This window comes from Anopheles coustani, chromosome 2, assembly GCF_943734705.1.
Source record: "Anopheles coustani chromosome 2, idAnoCousDA_361_x.2, whole genome shotgun sequence".
In the NCBI taxonomy this organism is placed as follows: domain Eukaryota; kingdom Metazoa; phylum Arthropoda; class Insecta; order Diptera; family Culicidae; genus Anopheles; species Anopheles coustani.
In genome coordinates this window covers 39,347,184-39,367,792 of record NC_071289.1, presented here as the reverse complement: position 1 = coordinate 39,367,792, position 20,609 = coordinate 39,347,184, and the positions used below count along the sequence as shown (strand labels likewise).

The 20,609-nt window shown below is 43.4% G+C and overlaps 1 protein-coding gene across 1 annotated transcript in view; it reads left to right on the top strand.

Moving 5' to 3' along the window:
- LOC131263922 (uncharacterized) overlaps positions 1-20,609 on the top strand; it is a 41,375-nt gene that overhangs the window by 2,823 nt on the left and 17,943 nt on the right. The window contains exons 2-7 of the mRNA XM_058266205.1: positions 12,008-12,156; positions 13,759-13,925; positions 16,361-16,479; positions 17,210-17,363; positions 19,986-20,082; positions 20,255-20,382. Of these exons, the coding sequence (XP_058122188.1) occupies positions 12,008-12,156; positions 13,759-13,925; positions 16,361-16,479; positions 17,210-17,363; positions 19,986-20,082; positions 20,255-20,382 (814 nt within the window). The remainder of the gene's footprint in view (positions 1-12,007; positions 12,157-13,758; positions 13,926-16,360; positions 16,480-17,209; positions 17,364-19,985; positions 20,083-20,254; positions 20,383-20,609) is intronic.

Sequence of the window (20,609 nt, the reverse complement as noted above, 5' to 3'; positions counted from 1 at the left end):
CGAGTAATCTGAAACCCGAAGCAATGTCAGACGAGCTCGGGGCGTCACATCCACTTCGCAACTTCTGGGTGAAAGTTGTAAAAAGCTTCTAGCACCCGTACTCTATGATAAAATGATGCTTACGCAACTGTGATGAAAGTGGTCGTTTATATTTTGACGTACTTCCCGAAACATAAGTTATAACAGTTTTGTACGTGACTTTTACCTAGGATATTATTTTTAATTCATCAACTATAACGCGTACTTTAAAGATATAAACAAAAGTTTTACATTTAGCCGTTGGTTTGTGCTCCAAACCGTTTTACATGGTTTTAATGCGGTGCCTTTTTATATATTTTGTCATACTTGTTAATTTATTCCATCGGTCTTATCTTGTTATTACTTCCAACACGCAGTAAACATCTTAGAAAGTGCGGCACAATTTAAAAATATAAAAAAATAATGTTAGCTAACTTATTTTTCAATTAAACAGTTTTGCACGATATTTAGCTTTGAGTTTTTAATCATTTTGATATTAACCTTCTCTTTAGTCAGTAATTACCATATTTTCGCGTGAATGACCCTTCCATAACACTACCCCAATTTTTTTGTTATTTTGATGAAAAGAAGATTTGGTAACAGCTTTTTCTGTATCTACTTCAAAATTATTTTTATATGTTTTGTGTTTGTTTATCATCATTACAATCCATTTCAGTTGGTTTATGATGTACAACATCTAGTTCAGTTCCAACGGAGTTTACACCGAGATCCCCTATTTATTAATGTTTGTAATACTTTTGTTAGTGCAAAGGTCAATTTAAATTTGAAGTACAGTTGGGTATTTTTATTATACATTCCAACATTTCCTAGTGGGACCAGGTTTCTCCCCGAAGCGAGTTACGGGACCGAAAGATAGGATATCATAGATCGGTGGGAACACTACTGATAGTGTTGTGCCTTATGAATCCTTAGGTGAGATTCATTCATATCAATTTTTCACCTAAGATTCATTCAGGTTGATTCATGAATCTTTTGGGTTTCGAATCTTAAAACATTGAAGAATCCTTCAAGAACCTTCATGATTCTTTAATTTAAAAAACTATTGTGTCCCTTTTCACATTTTTATCTTAACTGTTTTTGAACATTAACGAATCTTTGGGATTTAATCCTTCATTAAAAGATTCATGAATCTCGAAAAATGTAGCATAAGGTCATTCAGCTTCATGAATTGAATGAATTGGAATCACACAACTTTAATGGTCAGCCATTACCCAAGGGAGCCAGCCTTGAACTTTATCTCCAGTTTTAAAACAAAAAGATGAAAAATGTATCGAAATAACACATTTTCGTATTGTCACACTTATCACATCTGCTTTTCGATGCAATAATCTGAGATGCAAAAGGTGGTGTTGTTCACGCGAAAATTCGGTATTTATAATGAAGCTGTTACTTTTAACGACTGGCGATCGAGACACCCAATAACATTAGATGCTGCCATTTCACTTGATGGGATAGAGATTCAAAAGCTGATGAATTCGACTGCCTTGAGAACCGGTAGAATGCATCTTTCAGCAAAACCACTTTTACTTACGTCCGGAGTAAAGTACATCGAATGCTGTTTTAAATATAAATTTCCTTGAGAATAATTTAAATTGTTCGGCTAATAAAATGTGAATCATCATTCAATTTGATAAGCCTGATGTAGATAAAAGAGTTAGATTTTTTTTTGTGGGACAACGTCCCCAAGTGGGACAAGGCCTCTCTCCGAGGAGAGTTTTCGGTGACCAAAAGACGGTATATCGGTGGATAGATCGGTGGTCAGCCGTTCGTAATAGCGGGGGGTGCCAAGACTCGAGATTCGATCCCACACCTGTGGCGTGGTATTTCCTCGCGCTACCGCTGCGCCATGGGCACCCCCAAAAATGCTAGATACTAGAAGATTACTTAAAGCTATTGGTCAAAAACTGAAAAGGAACAGCTCTGAAAAATATTAAACAAAGTTAAAAAGCTACTAATCTGTGGTAGTTGATTCATTGGGTACACATGACTTTACCATGCCATGATTGCACGATGGTAGCAAAACAAACCTAAGATTTCAATTTAGGCTGAACACATAAAAATCTTACTCGAATTGATACTTATGTTCCCTCTCAACTTAATAACTCTTATTTAACAGCCACAGCTCAAACTAACCATTAAGGGAAACGCTAGGCGGTTACGAAATAACTATTTCCCGGAAATGTTTTACTTTTAACCATCATGGTTGTGTTGATTAAATGAAACTAAAATCGACATCATCCAATATCCAACGGAGCTCTCATACCCACTCGAATCTACTCGAACCGAAGGATAATATGTCAAAGTCGACAATCCGAAAACACATCGAACGGCACGGGTAGATCGTGGCGGTATTTTCGTACCGGGAACCGTAGATTACCTTCAGCTTCAGTCGGTGGTTCCCGGAATCTGCCTAATTCCAGGGCACTCAAATGGAAAGAAAAATCGATGATCTCCATTTGAATAAAATTTTACTGCTCCCACGCTCCCACGCTCGGCAGCCGGCCATGGATGGGGAATCTGGCAAAAAAGGGATAAGCACTTGCAATAATACTGGTTGCGATAGGCGAACCGGGCCGAAAGTTGGATAGGAGCACAACGAGCACAAGAAAAAAAAAAAAAGAAAACATTACAGTACCGGCACCGTCTGGGCCGAATTTCCGAGTGGCTCGAACGAAGCACGCTTTCCAACTGTCTCATTTGAAATGGTGAGTAGCCGCCCTCGACTCCCAGCTGCTCCTGCGGTCACCTGCTGCTTCCGTTAGCAGTTTGAAGAGTTTTATGTGCCCAATAAGCAAACGCAAAACCCGATGGCGTCTGATACAAGCAAGAGGGTAGTGGAAGGGGGGGGGGGGGGGGGGGGGGGGAGAGGAGCGAAAAAGCGCACCCAACCTTTGGGAAATGAAAAGGTGGAACCGAACGGAAAAAGGAAGGCTAATTGAATTAATTTCGGTATCCGTACGAATACATCTTCGTTTTATGCGCTCCGGTGCTTCCGGTTTCTTTTTTTTTTTTTTTGGGAAGCAGGACCGGGGAAGAGGGTGCGTGCTTTTTTCCTAACATTTTTCTTTTCCGCCTGCACCCCCCGACATTGCTTTATCCCATTGATGCCATTTGTTTTATCTTTATTGCGAAACGCGAACCGGGCAACGGATTTCGCTGGATGGTGTGTTTTGGAAAGGGTTGGTATCTCATCCCCAGCGCTCGTGGTTTTTATTTTCACAAATTCACTGCACATTCTGGCCACCGCTAGGTTCAAGAGGCAGAAAAAGAAATGAATGGAAATCAAAAAAAAAAAAATGGCGACATAAAAATTCGTCCTTTTCAAAAGCTTTATGTCCCTGACAGGTGCTGGCTTTCGTCAATTGCTTTGTTATTCATGACCAATTTACGCGGGAAGCCCGGGAGGAAAAACTCGACCGAGGGAATGATAAGCCCGTAGGAGCAGCGTCGGTTGCGAAGAAAGAAATGTATTTGAATGGGTTGTTCCTTTTTCCGCGCTATTTCTCCACTTTATGGAACTTATCAATATCCGTTTGCAAAGATGCTTTTGCAGACAAGTCTTGTTTTGTTCGTCCGGCAGCAGCGGAACCGCACCAAAAGGTGCAGACGCAATCGGGAAAACAATGCACGCGTTCGGTGCCACCCACGGCAGGGGCACAAGGAACCGGAAACAAAAGCTTACCCCCAACTCGTTCCCGTTCGACCGAAAGGGGGGTTGCAACGCATGATATACACACACACACACGCCCGGCGCGCTTTATCTACCGAGCACTTGTCAACAACAGCCGGAATACACCGTTTTGAATGCGCCATTTACGGTGTGTCTTTTCAAGCCATCAGCGGCACAAACGGGAGGGCTTCCGGCGCACTATGGGCGTTGGTCGGTTGGTAGCTAGGAGGGAAAATGTAAATATAAGCTTTAAATCGATTGTTTTCGATAAAACTTTAACCGAGGTTAGAATTTTATTTAGTAATATATTTTTAAAACAGTGTGATCTTTTGCATCGCTCAACAAATATACATTTTTATAATGTTCTTAGACTTTTCCTTCGGCTCGCGAAAGATAATCTGTTGCATTAGCAATAACTTACCACCAAAATATCCCCCGAGCAATCTCGCCGTTGGCCGGGTAGGAGTTGATTTTTCCTGGCAGCCAGAATCCGCCGCATGAATAATGTGCCTCGTATGAAAAACGATGTACGATCGCCGGAGAAAACGGGGAAATGTTTTATAAAATCGCAGGGATTATTTATCTTCCTGTAAGCTGCTGCTGCTGCTGCTGTTCGTGTGTATCTAAACTTGTGCCCGGTGTTCGTTTTCTTCTTCGCATCCGGAAAGGCTCGATGGAAACGCGAGAACACACACACGAACGCACACATGTAACCGGAAATGTAGCGCACGACTAAGGATTGCCTTCCTGTTGTTGTTCACCGAAGCGAGGAGAGGAACCTTTTATATTTTCTCGTCAGGTTTTGTTTTTTTTTTCTTTCTTTTTGTTTTAGTTATTTCGTTCCTACATCTCGCGCGCAGGATGGGAGACTGAGAGCTCAAACGGGCGGATGAAAAATAGAAGTCGATGTCAAAAAGGTTTTACTCGTTAAAATGTTTTCCACCTCCATGGTATGCCTCCATGAACGGGCAGGGTGGGAGAGCGGAGTGTGGCCGCGGGTATGCATTTGCAAGTTGGCGTAATGCTTCGTAATTACTGCGACTTTTACGTTGCTGCATTCATGCAGTTAATCTCGGTGCGCCGGATATGCCATGGGCCCTGATGGGCACTGCGGTTTCGAACGAAGCAGAAGAAAGCATAAATCTATCGACAAAACATCAGCTGGAGGTTGTGCAAATGTTTGTGGAATGGAGAAGAAAAACATATTAAAATATGTTTTACGCAAAACTCGTTGGAACATAATCATGTTCATCATTTACATTGTATCATATTGTTGTTTTGAATAGACATAACGCTATCATTCGACCAATATGGAAAGAATCTCTATACCAAAGTATCGATGTATTAACCAAATTACAATTTAAAATAAATTTGTGTTCATCATCACGAAGAGATGGCAAAGGAACTATGTTCTAAGCCAGCATTCTTCCAAGTTAAAAAAAAGTAAAAACAGAGCACAGTCATAAAATGAAATGTTTATCTACTATGAGTTCGCTGGATTAAAATATCGTTGTGCCTTCACGGAATGTGGAAGAACTTTATCACCGAATTATACCGTAAAGAGACAAATCCTACGAACTCTATTTTCATAAAATCAAATAAGGAATTTCAGGAATATTATTATTGGTAGAAGAATGAACAATAGATCCTAAATAAAGGTGAATGGATGGGACAATATATTTTCTCAAGAAGATTTAAGGTTCTATTGAGTACCAAAGCAAAATGGAAATTGAAACAAGGAATTTCAGGAATATTTGTATTGTTGGATGAATGAAAAACAGATCCTAAGTTATTCACTTTATGTTGAAAACCATTGTTGGAAAAGTATGTTCCCACTTTTTACCAATCCTTTTTCACTATCGAATGCAACTTATGAAAATTAGCTGCGGGAATCATTGGATGGCAGAATCAAATAGTTAAATAGTTAAAGAAAATAAATTTACCTTTTTGAGGAGTATGCTAGGATAAACAAGTTGAAATCACGTTGGTTTACACAGTAATGTTAGTATCAGGGCACAAAAAAGCTTTTGAAAATATTTAGGAACAGAATAAATTAAGTTCTGTTTCAGCATTTCTGCTAAGATAATTCAACACTTTGTGTACCATGTTTCGGCGAAGCGTACTCAAGCTAAACTTTTGCCGAGCGTTGGGACTTTCGGCGGTAGAAATCTCTACAGCCCGCAATTTCTGCATACCAGCTCGAGCCACCAAAATATAATATCGCTGAGGAATGTACTTTCCGCGAAAATCCCGCATCATCGCTTTTAATGCCTCACTTCCGGTGGAGGGTGCGTGACGTCGATGAACCGAACGCTTGCTCTAAAGCCAGCCCAGCAAGCTTCGGTCGCCGCAACGGGCACTTGTGAAGTCTAATCGATCGTGGCCTTCCGTCTTCAAAGGCGGATGCTGAGCAAAATAGCGAGCGATAGTGAAATGACTCGCTGTTTTCTTGGCACACAACCATCTCCGGAGGGGTCCTACGGTTTGACCTTTGAAAGCACTTGAATTTCCACGGTTGGTGAGATTCAATTAATGCACTTGTTTCCCGCCCCGCAAGCCGCTATTATTAATCTTTGCCCGTAACGCAACACTTTTATGATTAGCATTATGTGTTTCGGTTCGCAACAAGAAAAAGGAAAGAAAAATAATGGCGATAAAGAATATGACGGTCTGCCCACCATCTTTTATTGCCCCACCGAAAACCACAGCGAGGCCCCCTTCGGATGGAAAATCTTATTTTCACCACCATTGGTCGTCGGTTTTCCAACGCCTGTTTTCCCCTTTGCGGTTGCACAAGACACGCGCCTTTTCCGAGCAAGTTAGGGGTCGCCCGAATTTCCAGCTAATAAATTAATTAATATGAAAGTACCCACGGTTTTCGAGGAGGGTACCCCGAGGTTGGCTTGGTTTTTTTTTATTTAGCTTCTCACTTTAAACACTTTACACACCCTGACCCACGAACGTTGACGCCCGTTTCTCTTTCGGCGGAAAAAAGGGACGCTTTGCTCCATATTTCAAAGGATTTGCGTTGGTTTTGGTTTTCCCTTTGTTGGGTTGCAAAATATCCACTGCTAACAATGCGTAAAGGTTGCAGGTAGGAGGTTGCGGCTGAGAACAGTTTGCGATGGCTAAAATTATGATGGTCAACCCCGACGTAAATAATATAAGCTACTCGAACAACATTTTTGGAAAAACCGACAACCACCCTTTCCATGGAAAAGGGAAGGTCATTATAAAGGGAAAATGCGTCATGGATAAGTTACGCGCATCTATCAAACTTGGGTGGTGTGAAAATAAGTTTTCTTTACTCGAGAATAAGTAGCCCCCCAAACAAGAATATGAAGTTTTTTTGAACGAAACAAATAAGAATCACTGGACAGTGTGTTGAGCAACTAGAAAAATATTGTTTTCTCCCAGTGTTCAATAACTAAACCGAAACGCTGCTGATGTTATTTTTTTCTGCGATTTCTCAGGCCAAGTTTCTCTCTTGCAAATTTATTAAATAAATTTCCAAACTCGATCGCCGATTTGATAGATGTAATCTTGGAATTTGCTCTCATTATAGTCATCAATTGTTCTTAAGGCCTTCAATACTAAAAGTCTTATTTTTAAACAACGATTTCGATTGTTTCGTGAATGCTGAGTTAATCATAAACATCGAGTGGCAAGAAAATTCCATTATCATTCGATTGGAAGTGATATCTACTTAGAAAATGTGGGTAGTATCGACGTGGAAAACTATTGGCATATTATGGAAAAATTAGAAAATTTCATTGAATTATGAAGCTGGAAGGTTTGGGTATTGATGATTTAAAAGTACAAAATCAAATAAAAACACGAAAGAGTTTATTTGTTAAACTTCATTCTTGATAACCTCCCAGTTTTTTGCATTGAACTGGTCAAATGGAGTGGTTTTTCTATTACTTTTGCAGAAATAACGTTATTTTTATGGTCCCATTGCGATGTTACGCAAACCATTTTGTTTCTTCCAAGTGGAACACATTGAGATGCACAGCGAATTCAATTTTGGCTAATTGATGACCACTCCATCGTAGATACCAAGAGTTACAAAGACTTAGTTTGGTTATGCAACAACGTTTTCGCAACCGTTACGAACCGTAAGAAAAGGGGAGGAAATTTAAATAACTATCGACATCTTCAAATGCAAAGCAGTGCTGAAAAAGAAAATACTTTGGAGAGGTTTTTAAGCATCCCCCAAGTTTTGCCGTCGTTTCGGTGCTTCGCAAAAGTATACGGCAGTTACATCAACGCTGGATGATCGGAACCTTAAGAATCTAGAAAAAAAAAATAATAATAAAGCGAAAAGAAAGAATGAATCTAAAATAAACCACCGAGGTTCGGGGCCGAACGATCCCTCCTCTGCCGCGCGGGGTGCCACGAGTACCCCATTTGGTGCAGCCATTTCCAGCGCTAGAAAACACAAAATGGAGCAAACACATTTATTTTGCGCGCCTCCATTTTCGAGCAGGGCGCCTGCTCACTGTCGCCGCTCGAAAAAGGGGAGTACGATGTGGATTCAAAGTTTTTCAATTCTATTTTCTGATCACTAGTTTTGCAACTGCTTCTCTCCCACTACTACTGCTTCTTCTGGAATAAATTAAAGTGAGCATAAGTTTGTCCGCGCGAGGTTCCTACGCCGTCGTCCACCAGCTTTTCCACCGAACTCCACGGCTCCCTTTATTCTTCCGCTGCAGAAAAAGGTTGTTTTCGCCGTTTGCTCGCTGGCCAAATAGCGTTTGATCTTGGAAAGATAGTTTGCTCGAGTGCTGCTACAAGGACCTGCAGCAGCAGCAGCGAAAAACGAAAAAGAAGGAACTTTGTTCCGCTGGCTCCCGAGGTCCCGGAGAACTTGATGTTTGCACTCATATTCGGGAAAAGTAGTTTCCATTCGAGCACACCACCGTACTCCGTGCGCTCCGAAGCGTACCGAATGGTGGGTAATTATGGCATTCTTCATAAATCGCCACCGGAGCTCTCCACCATCCGGCCCCCGCTTCGGTACTGATTGACTTTGATTGGAATTTCGAACAGATTTAACAACCGCCCCAACCCACCACCGGCCCCCTCTGATGGCGAACTCCGGAACCGGGAGTCCATTCATCATCATTGACTTTTGCCGACAAACCGGATCGATGTTTCGGATTTATGGATTCGCTCGTCACGCTTCCACGCGTCGCAAAGACGCGAAGCATACACTTCGAGGAATGCATAAACGAAGCTCGCTGGAACTGTCGCGAGCTGCAGCTCTCTTGAATTTCGCCCCACCAAAGCTCCCCCACAGATACACCCCCCTGACCCGCAAGTTTGGGCGAGTGATAATATTTCAATTTGTATGCAAATCTGTACCATTAATTTATCGCTTCCAAATCCCACAATTCATCCGTTCGCATATTGTCGAGCATGCATCATGAGGACGATGGGCAGGGTTTAATGATATGGCATATGCATGAGCATCGCTTGCCTCCGCAGATCGGTCCGTCCCGGGCCGAGACCACCGGCTGCACAATCATTATTTATCGCGCACGTGATACGCTAATGGGTCCAGTAAAATCATAAAGGCCGTTTTGTGTGACATTTCTTTCCCTTTCTCTAGCCTTTTCCTCGGCGCTCAATACTTTAACTTCGGTTTGCCCATCATGTTGACTGATTATCTGCGCCCACATTCTGAGAGACCGATCGGGTTGGGATAAAGTGAAATCATTCTGCCCAACAGGCGCACAACCATTTTTATTGTTCTCTTCTTAATGCAATGCTTTCCCCCTTCGAGTTGTCCATTAAGCTGTCACCCTCGAAATGTCAGCTACGCAAGGGAACCGGCGGCCCGTGCGTACGTGACGGCAATGTTGCTGACGCTTGTGAGCGGTCATCAGCGGACGAATGTGTGGCCATTTCGCCCTCAACCGAACCAACCATCCATTACTCGGCCATATGCCCACCTGCTCGCCAACGGCACGGACGACGGCTTAATCGGTTGAGAGGATCGTTTCCCTTCCGAGAAGTTAATCTTATGCCATCATCATTTGTAAGGATTCGTCCTACACACGCGGTACGATTGATAAGTGTCCTAGTGGGGGAAAAAAGAACCAAAGGCGCAAAAGAAAAACAAGGACATCATAAAAATCCGGAGAACGTATTTCTCGCCCCCACCCCCCGCCCTTTGGTTCTGTGCCATCCGACTACGCACCGCGAAGCGTACCGGCAGGCATTCTTTTGAGAGCATTCCTTCACCAACCTTCGATGGCCAGGGGGAGGGAAAAAGGATAAAGGAAGGACAAGAATTTTGACTATTCACTCGATGGCAAGAAGGTGCGCGCGGAAAGGATGGGGTGGGGAAAATTCTGCTTACAGCTGCTCTGGTTTGGTACGTGTTTTTCGTGGCTGCTATGTAAGTGAAGTCGAACTGCTGTAGAGATGCATAACATTTGCTGGTATTAGAGACAAGGTGCTGCAGATATGGTTGTTTTCTGTTAGCCACGGTTATCGTTATCTTTTCTAAATCTTCTTTTATTAATGATTTGGAAATGAACGAAAGTAACTGCTTTTGAAGAAGTATTTAGTCTTGAAAGATGTCTGCTCTCTTCAAGATTTTTACCTAAGGAGGCCCAGGCTGTAAACCTATTATTCTAGCTACTATTTTACTTTGATAATCCTTTATCACTTTTAATTTTCACTTTTAAAGTCTTGGTAGAATATATTTTCTTTTCTGTTTTTTTTTGTCTTACCTCTCCGGTTGAAGTGCCTGCGACACACTTGCAAAGGATTATATTGTTATCCATGCAAATTATTTTCCTCATCGGAGTGCAAAATATTCCTCATCGGAGTGAAATTATTGGAGAAAACTATTTAAAAATGGATATTACTTTTAATATATTAGTTTGTGCTACTAAGTACAAACAAGTAGTTTCCAATAGAAATTGATTGTGTTAGCTAGATTTAGGATTTGGAGGCAGTAATGAACAGCAAGATTCGGATAGTGTGGGGTTTTTTTTCTAGTTGTTTAGATTGCTTAAGTGAATTTAATGAATTTTAAAAGTTACATATAAACAACAAGTTAATATTGTGAATATAATAATATTAAGAAAACGTGAATTTATCACATCATAATTTTGCTGAATTTATAGAAATAATTAAAAATCGAATCCGAATCGAAAGTCGTTCGGAAATCATAAAACTAATCAAAGCTGCTTAAACTACATTATTTTAAATTCTTCTTCTGCTATTTCCCATTTACATCAACTAACATTCGTTATGAGATATGTAATCGAATTAGTAAAAATAATAGAATACTTTTTAGTGTTTATTATTCGTAATGATAAATATATGTGACAACACCTCAAACATGTGTAATCGATTTTAAGCTCTTATAAAACAAATAAATTCAATTTTGTTCTTTTGTATAGAAATATTTGAGGTAATGGAAATGTTTGGAGAGTCTCAATTACCCCACAGCTTGGGATCCCGGAATAGATTAATACGCCTCTGAATATCTGTTAAGACATTTAAATTAAATTAAAACGGAATCAATTGACAGGTTAAGGAAACCCATACCCGCAAATATTGATTATGTCCTCTGTTTTGCTGACAGTATGTTTAATGCAAATTCTTCAGATATCTGAACCACTACAACATTCTGAGGTTAAACATACTAATCGACCTCTGATGGCTTTTCCCTGAATGTAACAAGTTCTCAGCAGCTGAATATGTTTCACAAGGAGCTCAAGGAACGAAACAGTAACATGAAAATGCAATTGTTTGAAATTCCTTTTGCTACTTTGACAATAAAAAAACAAGCATCAGCTTTCGATTGCATAAATCTGTACCTATTCAGTCAGTATCCCTTTCCGACAAGCGTACTTATAAGAACATTCGTCAACGTAAGAAGCTCGTTCCGGATACAGATTAACGGTGCTCTTGCTAATGCACTGCAAGTTACAGTACATTCCAGAGAGCCACCGTTTTATATAAACAATGCTTTCCTTTTTGTGCCCCGACCGTGGCCATCCGTTGCAGATGTTCTTTGAAATGCAATCGTTTCAATTTGAACGTGTACACCGGCAGCAGCATGCTTTCTCCATGTGAGATACATCTCAGAGGATACATTACCCGTACCGCACCGTGACGGTACGAAAGGAATTGTGCAAACGCTACACGGCATCGTTCCGTTAGACAAACCCATCCGAAGGATTATCGGCAGAACAGCGGCAGCATTACTCGAGATGACGAGATGTTCTTTAAAGATGTTTCGCTACATTGTTCGGCGCTTTTCCCTCTCCGCAGACTCCCGAGGATTGCTCGGCCGGCTCGAGCTGCACCCCGACCACCATCTCCTGGGAAGGCACGGCCGACATCCAGTCCGGCGACGTGCTCATCGTGGAAATCGACGACCAGCACTTGATCCCTTCCAACTACAACAAATCCTCCGAAGGGTAAGTTATTCACAAGCGCCATAGTTTCCCAGGACGTTCCCCGCGCCTCCGGGGTCACATAAACTTGCCCTCCCCCCACAAGCGTGGGCTTACGCTTTTCCATTTAGAAACGATGAAACAGAAAACGCAGGCGAAAGTACAAATAAAAGATGTCCACCGTGGTGTCCACGACGCCGTCAACCCAAGCCGTCACCCCAAGTCGTAAGGTTAAGTGGACAGCTAAGCGGCTAGACGATTGCACTCGACAGTTTATTTCGGTGGTGCTTGCGAGATGTTTTTTCTTCATTTTTATGACGCAACCAGACGAGAGGAGTCGAGAAGAAAAAGTTCTTAGAAACTAAGGCTACCCCCGCAACCGTTCCCTGCCCGGCGCGATGGGGGGGAGGAAATTGTTTTACGTGGCTCATATGTTAATGGATAAGAATCGGCTCAGTGTAAGTGCTATTGGGTTGGAGGGGGTAGCTGTGAAAAAGTACGAGAGAGCTTTGTCAACGGACCATCGCTCGAATGCCAGCGGGCATCCAATAATATTTTCCATGATTACCTTCCTGTGCGAACAATTGGCCGGGAAAGTTGAAAGGCGCTCAACTGGTGAGCGGCTCAACGTCGCTCGCGCCGGGGAAGAAGAGATTTCCGGGCCTGCAGTTTTATCTTGTACTTTATTTTGCGACCAAAACGATGCCATTCGTCGGCACCGACGGCGAATGGCTCTAGGAAGGCTCGCTCGGGCCGAACGGCCAGGAGCAAGCAGCGTTCCGGTTCCGGGCGGTTCCCGTTACAGCCCCTCCGGTGTCATCTGTTTTCGCAAACGATATCAGATCCCAGCGACAGTTCCACTTACTCTGCACATTATTTTGATTACATTATTAACTTGCGCGCGGGCGCCGGCAACAGCGAAGTCACTTCTCCGAAGTTATGGCTCCGCTTAAGAAGGCGGAGCCATATTCCACCGCGTAGCCGAAGGATAAGCCGGAAGGCACTGCTTAAACGTCGTTGTGTCGTGACCCACCGAGGATCATTTGACTGGCGCGAGATGGACGGTAAGGACAAGGAGAAGCGAGAGGAAAAAAGAAAAACAAACTCGAAACGGATGGTAAAGATTTGCTGGTGAAAAGTGAGCAACCCAATCTATGGGCGAGGATTAGGTGAGGATCCACGGCAATGGGGACGGAGACGGGGGCGGTAGTAATCACTTTTCACAGCCAGCCGGACTTGATGAATGTTGTCCGCCGCAGTGGCGAGAAAATTTTCATTCCTCGCTAGCGTGCGCGCGGTTTTCCGGGTGTTCTCGGAGCCGGTAAGATTTTTCCGGGAACCCAAGTGCGCGGAGTGGGTTTCGGAGTTTGGAGGTTCTCGCTCTCCCAGTTATTGCGAGTGGTTACGCTCATTTTCACATCCCACCGGAAGCCCGGAATGTGGCCGCACTATCTCGCCGCGTTTTTCCAGCCCGATGCACCGCGAAATAAATCATCATTTTTCCCAACCCAACTTCTGCCGTCCGGCAACCAAGGAACCCGCGAACCCGCCTCCCCGAAGCCTCCTTCTTGCGCTGACCGCTGACGTTCTGCTGCTTGTTTCTTCCCTCTTTTCAATTAAAATCAGCGCCCATCACACGACCACCGCCGTTTATCAGGTTACCCGGCTCGGGCACGAGAACTGCGACATCACCGAGGGCGTCCTGCTCGACATCACGCCGCTCGTGGCCGACGGCAAGAAGCTGGTCACCCTTTACGACAAGGATCTGACGGAGGGAATTAATCTACTAATTGGTAAGTAAGATCTATCTCCGCCTTAGCCCGCGTCCGCCGGCCGCCGATTTTCGGCCAAGCGTGCCGGCTCATTAGCCGCTTTCCCGCCGAGGGAGCGGTTTTCCAAAATGTTCCCTCGCCCGGGGGGGTTGAGTGGTACAAACTTTCGCGGCGTACCTTTTTTTCCTTTTACATCCCACCCAAAACCGTGATATTTTTCCCTCCATAATCGCCCGGGTGGCCGGGGTTTGATTCGAGAATGATGGCGACGGTTCGCGTTTTTCCCGACCGTTTTGCGGCTCCGTGGGTGGGAAACGCTTGCCGGCCGGCCGGAAAAAGGTTGCCAAAACTGGCCCCAAACCGATATTAGGCGGGCCGATAAGGCCTTTGGCCACGGATGGTCGCTGGTTTTGGTATTCACGGAGTCGCAACGCGCGGTCAAAGCCGCGTTCGGTCCGATTAGCCCCGGGCTCGTGTCCGGAAAATCCCACGCCTTGCCGGCGTTCGTGTCGGTTCCCGGTGGTTTATCTTCTTCTTGGTGCTTCGGTACCACGAAGGTAGTTTACGTGACACGAATGAATATCGTTAATTCGATAATAGGATCACCATTACGCTGCAATGCTTTCCCGGTGGCACCCGCGTGAGATTCCCCACCCACACACACTCATATCACGCACACCGCACGATGTAACTCCGGGCTAACTGATAAAACTTTTGATCCTCCCCGCCGGCAAGCGATGCTTTTGGAGTGCCTCTTAGTGGAGGCTTTGGCATAATTACGACCGGATTTTCTCACCAGTTTTCCGTTTCGGTATGGATTGAGTTTAAAGCTCAATTTAAGTTGGTGTCATTGAAATCTCGTGTGTTCTTATGCATTTTTATCATTACATTAACTTTTTTTAAATATATTTCGTAGCTTGCATGCATCATGTGTCACAGTTCTTATTTTTTTTTACTTCGCTCGTAGGAGAACTCAAAAATTTTTATTTGATTTTATTAGTGATAAAAATCATCCCTTGGTTTACAGAAAAAGAATGGAAACTAATTTTCTTTAAAAAAAACTTTTTTGCGGTGCGCTATCTTGTGTGTTCTATTTTGTCAGTAATAATTCTGTTTTTGCTATCGTCCGACAGTTTCAAGCTCACTTAGTACTTTAGATATATTGATCATCATGTACCGTTTTACGTAATTGAAGATCAACCATCTTTTATGCAAACATTAATTAATGAGTAACGGTTTTCTATTTAATGTTTGAATAAAAATTGTGAAAAAGAAAAGTAATATTGATTGAGGCATACATATTTTTCAATCATTTTATCTCTGTTTAGGACATTGAATTTTAACCTCGTTTCAAACATCAAACATACGTTAAACTGATCAGAGTATAAAGTTGTACCTTTTTTATTTGGTGTTGCTTGAAAACTTCTTGACTTAGCATCTTTAACATATTTTTTGTGTCCTTTTTTTCATTCATATCAATTCGTTTACCAAAAATATAACCCGCTTGCCTAAATTTACTCACGGTCGATGCCTTTTATCAAGGATTGCGAAAATCTTATGTTTAGGTTTGATTAATAAACCATGATGGAAAATATAATTACGCTTTAGTCAGTTGTTAGTTTGTCATGAACCTTGTCTTTGTGTTGGTTTTTTTTGACATTGACTTTGTTTTTTTTATGACAAACCCATTCCTGGAACAGTCACATATTCTATTATATAATTTTACCAGTTTTTCAACTTTGATAAGCGAATCAAAATCTATAATTTGAGAAAACTTTAATTTTACTTCTTGTGATTAGTCTTTTATTATCTAATTGCACGCTAAGATTTAATTTATGTAGCTACTTATCGTTAGCTTTGAATCGAACGACATTCGGTTAGCTTTCCCGTTTCTATTAAATGGTTTTTTAATTTCCCCATCAAATGAAAGCATTTCAAAAGCAGCACCGTTTCGTAACTACCACGGCACAAAACGATTATATGCCGATCGCAGCAGTGCTGTCTCATTAATCCGCTTTTATCGAACGGGCTATAAATTATTTTAATTACACATAAATTATGTTCAAATCATAACACAAAAAGCTATTCCGGTGGCCAACGCCACCCATCTTGCAAACTCGAAACAAACATCAAATTTAATGCTCCTTCGGTCTTATACTGCTCGGGCAGAGTTTTCAGCAGCGGACTTTTCCCCTCTATATAATCTCTGCCCGGTCAGCAACTAAAATGGAAGCCTCGGCGAAATGCGAAGTCGAAAAGTAGACAAAAAAAGAAAAACCGAACACCCGTCACAAAACGCGCTGCATCTCGTACGAGTCACGGAGAGCTTCTTTCGTTTCGGTTCACGGCACCGCCAAACTACGCCAATTGTTGACCATTAATGCGACATCCTGACGTCCCTCGTTCGCTCTATATCTCTCTCATCCCCTTCTCTTTCCGTTCCCTCTCATCCACAGTCGTGTCCGAGCAGTGGGGCCAACAGTGCGTCCGGCTGAAGGTGACCGTAAAGTCGGATAATTGTGGCGAAAATGCTGACTGCTCCGGAAAGGGTGTGTGCTATTCGAATATTTCTATGGTAAGTTTCGGGCGCACCACGAAAAAGTGAACCTTTCAGCCTCCGCCCAAAGTTGCGGGGTGGTAAAAAAACGGTTCGTTGCGGAATCGCACATTCGCGCTGATTCGTCCTCGGAAGAGAAAAAAAACCCAACCGAACGGGGGAAAAAAAATCCAACCGAAGGAAGCGACGGAGCGGAAATGGAAGCCATCGTATGGAAGCAGGGCGGCAGCAGGGACATTAGAATGAAACAGAATCAATCCGGTCGAGCTCATCAGCGTTTATTATGTCCGTTTGACCATGACCGGAAGCCGGCGGCGCCCGAAAGCGCAGCGTCCCGGATGGACCCGAAATGAAATAGTGACCTCATTAATGCTGGATTGTCGGAGCCGACGCCGACGGAACGGTGACGACGATGGCGCAGCATCCGAACCACACAGCTGTCCTTCGCGTGCTCGTGTGCTACCCATGATGTTGCCGCATTTGTCATGGTAATGATGATGATAATGCCCTTTGCTGATGCTGCCACTCGACGCGGACGATGCAGATGAGGACATCAGCGTGAAATGATTACCAGCGTGGCAGCTTCGCATCATAGTTTTGCAGCTCACTCAACTTTTTTTTAACCGCACATCACAGCGCCATCTCCCCGGTAGTGGTTGCATATTCTATTGATTTCTGACACTTTCCTTCGTTTGGCGTTGCGTTTCTTCCTCGCACTTCCGGCCATTTGCGGGCGCTCGTGTGACAGGAGGGATACGAGTGCCAGTGCTGCAGCGGGTTCGCCGGCACGCACTGCGAGGAGATCGATGCCTGCAGCCCTTCGCCCTGCACCAACAACGGGATCTGCGTCGATCTGTCGCAAGGACACGAGGGCAACGCGTACCAGTGCCTCTGTCCGTACGGTAAGTACTCGCTCTTCGCGAACCGCATTCTTCGCGCAGCACCGTAGGAATTTTCATTAAATGTTAAAATAGCTCTCGCCAGCGTGGCACCACATGCTCGGCGTTCGGGGTGAGAAATTAGCCCTTTTTTGACTCGACCACGTTGAGATAAATTTGGGTGGGACGGTGGAGCAATGATGTGTTGTCGAAAAGATAACTCCATCACACAGGGGTGAAATATTTTTAACTCAGACAAACCATTTGGGGAAGAATGTTCAATCCAGCCACACATTTGTTTAGGTAAATTTGTGGTGAATATTTGCGCAAGGAACTCGCTGTAGCAGCTTTTGATTTGATTTTTGTTTCATTAACCATCCTCCATGTTTTCTCACATAAACTTCGTTATGTCGTTTTATAATAGTTTCTAATTGCATATTTCAATCATTGATTGCATTTTTGATGACACAACCCCTATAGGCACGCAGAGTTAAAAAATACGAAAATGCTGTATGGGCTCTATTGAATAATTTTATCTGCTAACCTTAGCTAAAGAAATTTGGTTCGATTTGAAAATAGCAGGTATGCATAATAATGATTTTGATAAAATACCTTTTTAAGATAAGAGATAAAATCGATTGTTTGTAAGAAAGGTGTTGTGTCATTTAAACCAATCGTTTTCTAAAAATCAATATGTTCCTGTTCTAGTTTCGCCTGCTGTAACTTAAAGTTTGCAGCTTGTAAATGATGGAAATGATTTGAAATGACGTTTAAAAATCACTGTATAAATCTGTGACTTATGTCAATATGAGATTTTTGAACAGTTGAACAAACAATTAGAAAAATGAATCGTTGAAGAAAAGACCTACTTAAGAATTTTCTGTTTCTCCATAGTCAAACACTTTGAAGAAGCATTTTGGAAGATCAATAAATTAATATCCCCATATTTTTTTTTTGTTGATACACTAAAATTATTACAATATGTACGAAAATCAAAATATCCAGCAACTGTCACCGTCAAACGGTTTCTGAAGTAAAAGATTATCTCATGCCTGGTTCTTTTGCGTTGTTTAAAAAAAGGAACACACAATTTAGAAAGTAAATCAGAATCAAATTCATCAAATCATTTGCTTTGTTTCATCCTGCATAAAGTCCTTCAGCCCAATGCCAGTACATTGCAGACTGGCAATCGCAAAGGCAAGACAAAATCCCTAAACATGATATCTTTATGTTTCATGCTTGACACAACAATTTGCAAGGGCCTTCGGTAGTGATTTTCGTTCATCAATAAAACGGTTCGGCCCCATAAAAATGCAACTGCTCGCCTCCTATTGACTGCAATTCGGCACAACCAACCGGGCACGTATGGCTCAATGCGTGAATAAGCACTAAAACCAAGCGGCCATTGTCGCACATAAAACCGCCATCGCTATCGACGGAACTATCGGTATTTTTTTTTCCCCCTCGCGATCGCATTTGTTTGAAGGGGGATGCATAGAACACATTTATTGCCACAACAATCACCGCACAATAACAATCTCAATTTGCGTTCCGGTTAGCGTGTGCAACACATTACCCGTGCATGGCCCAAAAAGCTAAAGCCCCTCCTTGGTGGGGTGGAAACCCCTGGAACCTTACCGTGGCCACTCGGAGGAGTGAAAAATTTATATAAATAAAAGTGAAACAAGGTTAATGCCTAATCCCGATCTTTATGTGCCGAAAGCGTTCGGTTTTCGCAATTGCAAACAAATCCTTCGAGGCGGCGGAATGTGTTTCCCCGTTGTTTTGGCAGGATTTTCCTCCACTTCTCCACCGAACGAAATAACGGGTGGAAAAGCATGGACGAAAAAATCAGGACCACATAAAAATTTATATCGCTCGCGCGCCTTTTATTTGCATTTGCCGCGTGTCCACCTTTCCCTCTACTCAGTCACTCGAGGACAAGGTGGATGGATTGTGTATGTGTGTGTGTTTGTATATGTTTTTATCTTTGCGATTGGTGCGCTTTTTCCAACCACCCTTTTGGGTGAGAGTTGTTGGGCCTTTTTTCGGTCCGGAGTCGGAGTGTCCTTTTTTCACATCCTCCCCGCCACTGATACCCTGGTGGTGATTCGTCACCCGACGGTTCTTGGAGTCGCTGCCATCGTGCCAGGAGTCAACGTCGGAATGTGGACGACGTATGGCGAGCATCGATAAAATATTGATACCCTGGCTCCCGCCGTTGTGTGCGTCCGGGAACGATCCGGTGGAGCCTGGGTCGGATTGTTTGGGTTTTATGTGGGTCCTATTTGAATATTTTACGACCAATGATCCCGCGAACCTCTCCCCTTACACACTCGCCCACCACCCTGCGTGCGTGCGTTTTTCCGTTCCGGCGCTGATGGCTGATGGATGTATTTCAAGCGGCCCTCGGTGGCCCGTTTTCCCTTTGATGTATGGACTGGCTTGTATGGGAATGCGACACCCACACACAATCGTACGTCGGGGTTGGCCAGTCGCAACGGGTAACGGGAGGGGGGATAGGTTTTTTTTCCTACCATTTTTCCTCATTTTCTCGGTGCCGCTGATGGTTTTCTTTTTTATATGCTTCCTCTTTATTTGTGGTAATATATTTCCATTTTCATTGCTTCTCTTCGCCCCGCGCAGGCTACACCGGGAAGAACTGTCAATTCGAGTCCGATCCGTGCAATCCATCGCAGTGCCTGAACGGGGGCACCTGCGTCGGTAACTCGACCCACTTCAGGTTAGTATGACCACATCCCTACCCTCCACGAAAAACCCGACCACTCGGTCCGAAATGTCTCATCGGAGGTTGACAGCCTAATTAGCATACCTCACCGTCCGTCCGTCCGAGTTATTTTTTCATTGTTTTTTCTTCTCTCTCTCTCTCTCTCTCTCTACCTCCCGCGATACAGATGCGATTGTACTTCCGGCTACACTGGGCCGCTCTGCCAGCACAATCTGAACGAGTGCGAATCGTCGCCCTGCGTCCACGGGATCTGCGTCGATCAGGAGGACGGCTTCCGGTGCTTCTGCCAGCCAGGTGAGTTCCAATTTTGGGCCCCGGAAGGTGTGCCATAGCCCTGGGCGGGACGCACAAAGGGCGAGCGTGATGGAGCGGACTTTTTTGATGAGGTTTCGAAACAAATGGATTACTTTTTCGGGACCCTGTTCGTACGGGGTTTATTTGCAAAACGAAAACAGATTTGCTGCGGAGTTTTTCTTCACGTTAAGGTTGTGTTTTTGTTATGGTTGTTTTGAATAACTTTC